At 57.1% G+C, this 8098-nt stretch overlaps 1 protein-coding gene across 1 annotated transcript; it reads left to right on the top strand.

Moving 5' to 3' along the window:
- The first annotated feature begins 730 nt into the window (after positions 1-730).
- C28H9orf50 (chromosome 28 C9orf50 homolog) lies at positions 731-7330 on the top strand. Its single transcript, XM_058524786.1, has 7 exons — positions 731-1256; positions 1528-1609; positions 1712-1828; positions 4474-4586; positions 6232-6373; positions 6537-6732; positions 7034-7330. The coding sequence occupies exons 1-7, from the start codon at positions 731-733 to the stop codon at positions 7139-7141; spliced, it is 1284 nt and encodes a 427-aa protein (XP_058380769.1). The 3' UTR covers positions 7142-7330.
- Positions 7331-8098: the final 768 nt, after the last annotated feature.

Here is an 8098-nt window from a genome sequence, read left to right as displayed (position 1 = left end):
AAAATATGTGTCTTGGCCCCTCCCCAGACCTACTGAATCAGCATCCGGGGCATCTGTATTTTCAACAGGCCCCCACCCACGGGGCTCTGAGGGTCTCTCCTTTCAAGCTGGTTCTGGGTTTCTCAGTTCCCAGCAGAGCGCTAATAACAGTAACAGCCTCCTGGACTGGAACACTCCAGTGCTAACTGCTCTCTACCGCGGGATGTTATTCATTCTTACAAAGGAGCAGGGGCTCTGTTATCCCCTGACGGCACCGAGAGAAGTTAATTAGTTGGCTCTCTAGGTTACAAAGTTACAAGGTTATCCTTGTAACTAAATTATTGTATATAGCAATATATACAATACAATATATACAATATATACAATAACAAATTATTACTAAATCCTAAATAGTAATAATTTGAAAAGAATAAGAAGAGCAACTCGTCTTGCTGAGCAGGTACAACGTGCCTGCCACTCTTCTAAGCCACTGACATGCGCTTGCTCATTAAACGTCACAGCAACTCAAAAAGGTGGGTATGCCTACCGTCATCATTTTTCAGGTGAGGAAACAGAGGCTCTAGCCTGAACCACTCACTGTCTGGGGGGCCAGTGGTGTCACCCCCAAACCACACTGCCCCGCTCTGGGCGCTATGGCCTGGGGGCAGGTCTCTGCCCTCCTCTCCACTTCACACGGCACCCCCCGCCCCCACTGACGTGAGGATGGCCTGAGCCCAGCGCAGGGCCAGCCATGCCCCAGCGTCACCCCAACCCGGGGGCCCAGCAGGTGGCGCCCAAGGGGTTCCCCGGCGACGGCGCTCGCCGAAGGAGCGACCCGCTGCTGCCCAGGCTGCCTGCGCCCCAGCTGCGAGCATCTTCTGGCGCGGGGGGCTCAGGGAGTTCGAGGGCCTTGGGGAGCGACGCAGGGTGGTGGCAGGCCCCCAGGTGCGCGTCCTCGCACACAGAGCCTGGGGTGGGCGTCCGGAGCCCCCTGCCGCGCCTGCCCGCCCTGCCCACCGTGGCCCCGCGGGCGGCGCAGGAACGCACAGGGCTGAGGTCGCTGCTACTGCCGCCCCTGCTCCTGGCTCGCGCGCCCCGGGCACCGGCGCCCCCGCGCCGCGGACCTGGAGAGTGCGAGGACCCCCGAAGGGGCTCGGCCAAGGAGGCCCCGGAGTCCCTGGGTGCCCTCCTGGGGGAGCTCCTCCTCCCCAGCAGGTTCCGGGGGTTCCTGCGCCAGCTTGGGGTGGAGCGTGAGGAGGAGCAGCCGCAGCCACCGAGTGAGGCCCTGTGGCGCCCCCAGGGGGCGGGGCAAGGGCGGGGCTGAGTCATTTCCGGTGGGGGGCCCACCATGATGCCCAGAATGATGCTAATATTAGTCGTGTATTCCTAGCACAGTCCTAGCAACCTCCCCTTGAGGGTGGCTCTACCATTGCCCCTATTGTACAGATGAGGAAGCCGAGGCCCAAGGCCGCATAACTAGGAAGAGCGTAGGAAGGACTGTCCCCAAGCAAAGGCTCATAACTCTTTCCACCTCCTCCTGGTTCCCAGCATCGCCACATCAAAGGGGTGTGTCAGAGCACTGCCGGAGGTGTCCTCAGTGTCCCAACTACTCCTTCCTCCCAGACCTGCGGTAAGTGTCAGTGACCTGTTGGTGGGGACAGGGTTGCCATGGATGCTCCGAGGGTGGGGGACCTTGACCACTCATGCCAGCTGTGGCCTATTTGTCTTCAAGGGGCAAGTCATCGTACTTCCGGAATAGTCTTAAGAAGATTTTGCTCCATCAGATACCTGCCCTGGGGCCCCTGAAGAGAGATCACTCACAATTCACCACAGTCAAGAAGGCCAACCAGTGAGTTATGGGAGGATGGGGGGAGGGGAGTGGGGAGAAGAAGCTTTTCTTTCCTTCCTTTCCTTTGTCGTTCACCCATGAATTGATACATCTATCCACCTATTCATCCACCTATGTGTCCATCCATGACTCAGGTCTTCTGCCAAAGCATTCATAATCCATCGGTGAATCTACCCATGTATCCACGCATCCATCCATCCATCCATCCATCCACCCACCCACCCACTCATCATTACATAGATCTATCCATGAATCAGTTCTTTTCCCAGCCCATTCAAGGATTCCCAGCCCATTCAAGGATCATCCATCAACATCTATGAATCCATTTATCCATTAATCAGGTCTTCTACCAACACATTCATAATTCATCCATGAATCCATTCATGTATTCATTCTCCCATTCACCCATCCATCCTTGCATACATCTTATCAGTGAACCAGATTTTCCACAACCTATTCATGAATCTCTCCATCCATCCATCCATTCACCCATGAATCAGGTCTCCTGTTGATCCACTCATCCATCCATCCATCCATCTAGCTAGTCATCTATCTATTCACAAACTCCCAGAATTCTATCCACCCATCCATGAATCCAATGATCAATCATCTACAAATCTTTCCATGCACTTATAAATCCAGCATACTATCCATCTCTAATCTAGTCATGAAGCCATCTACAAGTCTACATACTAATTTACATGATCATTCACCCACCCTTCCATACATCTACCCAACCTCCCTAAGATCCAGTCCTTCTATTCAGACCTTTTCATTAATTCATCCATAAGTCCATCCATCAGTCCACCCACCCACCCACCCACCCACTAGTCTTTCATCCTTTTGCCCATCCCACCATTCACTCATCCACGTCTTCCTCTAACTTTTATTAGGTTTTACTATATGTCAAATATCGGGGGAAATAAAATAAGGAATGGAGGTAGGAGAAGAGCCTGAGCATTAGAGCTTCCTGAGCCTAGGTGCCGTAGCTCTAATGGAGGGGGAAAGAATGCAGGAAAAATTCCTCCAGCTTAAGTAGGCTTAAACAGGGGTGAAGGGTGAAGAGCATTGCCCAGGAATTCAAAGACCAGGGAGAGTAAATATACTCTAAAATGTAAAAATGTAAAATGTAAAAATGGAACATACATTCCATTCCTTCTTATCCTGGACCCATGGCAGACAGTACTAATTGATCACAGCACTTTTCCCCACTGAGCCTCAGAACCCTTCCTGATACAGTACCCCAGGCAGATACCACCTACCACTAATGGATCAGAGTAGGTGCCAGAAATGAAACACATTTGCCAACCCAGGAACTTTAAATCAATCAGGCCACATAAACACACTACTTCTCACAAGATGTAATACATGAAAGTATGGAATTCATGATCTCAAATGTGAGCCACAGCACAGCTGGACACATTCCCAGTGTTTCCTGTTCAAGAGCTAATAGTTGAGCACCTTCCGGGGTGTGAGATTCCCTGGTAGGCCCTCCAGGGAGGCCAGGCTGCATTAGAATGAGCTCCAGCAGGCTTTGAGAGGAGAAGCTGAGATTTCAGACCTGAGGGCAGAGCTGGGGTAAGGCTTGGCCTGGCCCTGAGGCCAGCGCAGAACAGGACTGATAAGCAGACAGCTTGAGGACCAGGTCCCAATGCCTGTAGCCAGGGGACTGCCTTGGACCCCTCCTGGCTGCCTGGCTCTTCCCTGGGCCGATGAGAAGCATCCCCTCTGCGTCCACACAGACGTGAGAATGTGGTCAGATAAATGGATGTGGATATATCAATATGTACGTACTTAAGGCAGAACATGGCATTTCTGAATAACAGAGCCATGGATGGAACAGGTGGACCCTCCTGCAGCCTTGCTGTTGAGGCTGAAATTAATAACAATAAACGTAACAATAACAGACACCCTTTATTGAGCCCAGGCCCCGTGCCAGGCCCTGTGGTAGAAGTCTCACTTAAGTTATTTGATATTCACCAAACTCTTATAAGGATGCTGTTATCGTGCAATATATAATACATAACTTAAAGGGGAAAACTGGAAAATGGAGACTGGAGGGTCGTCTGCCCAAGGTCACACGCTGGGAAGGGGCATGATGAGAATGACAATTATAATAAGAAGAGTTCCCAGTTAGAGGTGTTCACTCTGGGCCCCGCAAACCCTGGGTGGGGCGTGTTGCTGTCCATTTCATCTTTCACCACTCTGTACAGTGGGCACAACGATAATCCTCATTTTACAGATAGAGAAACTGAGGCTCAAAAGAGTTAAGATTGAACCCCAGGACTGCCTGACTGCCGAGTTCATATCTTTATTCTCTCTGCTGAATTGCTTGATATAGAAGAACACCGGCTCTGGAACCAGGATTCAAATCTTGGCTCCACCCCTTACCAGCTGTGTGACCTTGGGCAAGTTGCAAAAAGTCTCTGTGCCTCAGTTTCCTCATCTGTAGAATGGGAGTAATAACTGTGTTTCACAGGGTTGTGTGGGTTTGGTGGGCTCAGAAAAGGCCAGCTGCTGTGGCCGTCAGGATCACAGGTGGAGTGGGGACTTGGGACTCAGGCCCTGGCCCTTCCCTGCCCCTGGCCTCTCGGCAGGCCCCACAGTCCACAGGCCCCCAAGCTCAAGGCTGTGTTCACCCACAGCTCCTCGGGGGAAGGCTCAGGGCCCCGCAGGCGGTGCTACCCCTTCCGAGTGCGATTTGCTGACGAGACCCTACGGGACACAGCACTCCGCTACTGGGAGCGTAGCTGTGCAGGTAAGAGACAGGATGGGGAACCCTGGGGTTCCAGAAAGTTCCAGCCTGGAGCCGAGAGAGCAGAGGCTAAGGCTCTGGGTCCTGAGAGTAAGGGAGCAGCCGGCAAAGGTTAAGAGGCACTGGCCCTGCTGAGGAGGCACCTGAACTGGCCTCTCCGAAGGATGTCAGGGTGACCTTCAAGGACCAAAGAGAGGGTCCGAGGTCCAGCAGAGGTGTCCCAAGGCAGTTGGCGCCAGGGAGCAGCCACAGTCGTGGCCCAGGAGACAGCGGCTGCCCAGGCCTGGCCACCACTGAGGGACTTCTCGCTGCCAAGGGTCCCCACACACCATATCTGCTCACCATGGAAGCTGCCTCCGCAGCCCCCCGACCCCATGCCTGGCCCCCCACATGGCCTACGGGGGCTGGAGAAGGCTGGAAGGCACCAGAAGCATCTTCTTCCCATATCCAGGGAAGGCAGACCTCAGGGACCTGGATGAGGAGGTGCCCAGAAAGGTCCAGAAGATCAAACCTTCTCTGCTGGGGAAGGCTGGCACCGCTTGGGTGGTGGGAAGAAGCTGGGAGCCACCAGGCCGGCTTGCTGGGCAGAAGTCTGCGCTCAGCGCTTTCAGGACGGATGTGATGGTGTCCATGTGGGCAGTTTCCGGTGCTTTCTGAAGTGGGTGTCAAGAGGCAGGCGGGAAGATACGTGTCCCCGCTCCGGTGTAACCTTCGCCAGCTTCCCTTTCTCCATCTGCCCGGCCTCTTCTCTGCTCTTTTCTTCTCGGGGTCCAGCAGCCCCAGGGCCTCCAACAGTCCACAGCCTGCACCTATTTATCGAGCACCTACTGTGTGCCGTTTCAGGAAACAGCTGCCTCAAAGCCTCACTGTGGGTAAAGCTCTAAAAATCCAGGACCCTCCCCAATTCAGGAGGGACCCCACCCAGCCCCCTAGGGTCACAGGAAGTTGGAGATAGAAGCTGCGATTTTGCCCAACTTCTGGTGGTTTGCTGGGGAAGCCAAGGTCACCTGAGAGCAGGTGACGCAGCAGCCAAGAAGAGAAGCCAGGTGCCCCGGGCCACTCGTGGGACGCCAAGGAAAGGGGGCGCCTGGAGAAGCAGTGTCCTGTGAATGGCAGTTGGCTGGCCTAGGAGATGCTTCCTTGTCAGCCACTGGCCACAAGGGGCTGTGGTCACACACCCCAGGGCAGCAGAGTGGGGCTCGGCCAGCTGCTTCCCAGCCCTGTCCATCCCGAGGTGGCCACGGGGGAATTCGGGGTCTCTGACCAGCCGGAAGGGCAGCTGTTGGACAGGAAAGACCCCCAGCCCCAAGACCCCCCTCCAACCCCGTAGGAGTCGCAACATCGGATTTCCATGGGCGGTGCCTGGTCTTCCCGCGGTGGGCAAGGGGGCCGCCCTTTCCGGGCTGGAGCAGGAGTGGGTGTGTGTGTGCTGGGGGTGCACAGCTTGGGTAATAAAGGCAGAAACAGTCACGCAAGATAGTTTTAAAACCGGAGCCTTCTCTGGAGGCAGCCAGAAGGCGCTGGGGAGCCTGGGGTTGCCATGGAGACAGGGCTCTGCCTGGCCTTGCCTGCCAGAGGGAGGAGGGGAGCGTGGGGGCGCGGGTGCCCCCTCCCGGTAGAGATCTCATCCGCACCCTCTCTCCTCCAGTCTGGCAGGGCAGCCTCGAGAACGAGAACGGGACAGCCACCCAGTCGGCGGCATCAGAGCGGGTGTTCAGGAGTGTCGGGAGATGGCTGGAGAGTTTGCCCAAAACCCTGTACTCCAGAGCCGTGGAGGAGGCCACGGCCAGGCCCTGCCTGTGAGGCTTCGGGGAAGGGGCTGGGCTCCACGTCAGCACCCGGGCTCCCCTCCTCACCCTGCAGACCTCCCGCCCAGCAGTGGGCAGGCTGAGGGTCTGGGCCCTTGAGGGCCATGCCAGCCATGGGTGGACCTCGGACTTAGCGTCCACGCAGCTCACGGGCTTCTGTCCCCCTCAGGCCCACCCAGGAGCCGCAGGGCCACTTCTCTGAGGATGCCTCCGTGAACAGCAGCCTGCCGTTCATCCCCAGGGCCACCACCCAGAGGCAGCGGGGTGACCTCAAAACCTTCCTGGGCACCCACAGCATCCTGGAGCAGGGGGGCAAGTCGCCCTCCTGGGGCCAGAAGCTGGTGAGCAGCTGCTGGCAGCTGGCCGCCTGGAGCCCGGTGGGGTGGCTGGTTGCCGGGTGAAGCCTCCCTACGCCTTGGCTAGGGGGTGGCTCTCGAGCTGGGCTGGCTGGGTCCAGACCCCGGCTCCATACTTGCAAGCAGTGGGGTCTTTTTGCGTCTCAGTTACCTCATCTGTAAAAGGGGGCTGACCGCAGCGCCTGCCCCCTCACGCTGTGGTGTAGAACACCCCTGCGCCCAGGGAACCCCCTCGCCCGCCTGGAGGCCCCCCGCAGCGCCCAGCTGGTCGTCCTTTTCTGTCTAGGAGTCCTTCCTGCCCAGCTTGGTGCTGCACACGGTCCTGAAGCGGGGCCGCCCCAAGGGGTACCAGCTTCTCCTGCCTTCCACAACCCCGCAGCGGGCTCAGAGGTGAATGGCCGCTGGACCCCAACTCCAGGCCAGGACACGGCGGGCGAGTGAGGAGAGGCCTTCCCTGCCACACAAATAAATGCACATCCCAGGCGGCTGGGACCTGCTGCCTGATCTCACCCTATAAGCCTCTCCAGGTGTCTGGTTGCTGGTCTCCTCAGGGTCCTAGACCAGGGGGATAGAGGGGGCGGAGTCAGCTGGGATGAGGCTGAGGGTGGGGTGAGGCATCCTCAGGGGTCAGGGCTTGTTCCAAGTAAACCCTTCTGGAAGGTGGGAGACCCTACCACACACCTCAAACCTGGGACCAAGCCTCTATCAACCTGGATCAGCCCTAACCTGAAACAGGCACTGGCCCCCAGCCTCCCTCTTTGACTGGAACCAAAGGCTGCTTGCTGACCTCCACTGTGGGGTGAGGGAAAGAGCCCTGTGTGTGCACAACCGTTTGTCTTCTGCGTTCCTCAGGCCAGGCTCACACCATCTGGTCCCTGGAGGGCAAGCATCTGGGTGGGCTGGGGCACATGTTTCTCTCCCAGTCTGGGGGGATGGGGGTGGGCAGTGTTCAGAGCCACGTCAGGAGGTGGCAGGTACTGCCTGGAGTCTATCTGACCGCTGCACCGACCCCACAGTGCCACCCCGATACGCCTGTCTGCAGGTTTGGCCACAACCGTGTTCCAACCCGCAGGACGAAGTTTGCGCCCGTCCCCTCCCCTCTCTCCTTCAAGCAGCGCTTTGGCCCCAACCCCTCGCCAGGCCGAGGATGCAGGTCTTTATCGCCACCTCCTGGCCAGTGAGGAAACGGCCACAGAGTCCACGCCCAGGCACCGTGCTGATCAGGAGAGGATGGGATTTGGGGGGACGGGCGGTGGGGCTCTTAGCGCCAGGACGCGTAGTGATGGGGGAGGCCTGTCTTGAAGGGGTGGCCTGGCTCCAGATGAAGGGCCGCAGATCTAGGCACGTGTGG

The sequence above is a fragment of the Diceros bicornis genome, chromosome 28 (genome assembly GCF_020826845.1).
Source record: "Diceros bicornis minor isolate mBicDic1 chromosome 28, mDicBic1.mat.cur, whole genome shotgun sequence".
NCBI lineage: Eukaryota > Metazoa > Chordata > Mammalia > Perissodactyla > Rhinocerotidae > Diceros > Diceros bicornis.
This window is presented reverse-complemented; position numbering and strand designations above follow the sequence as displayed.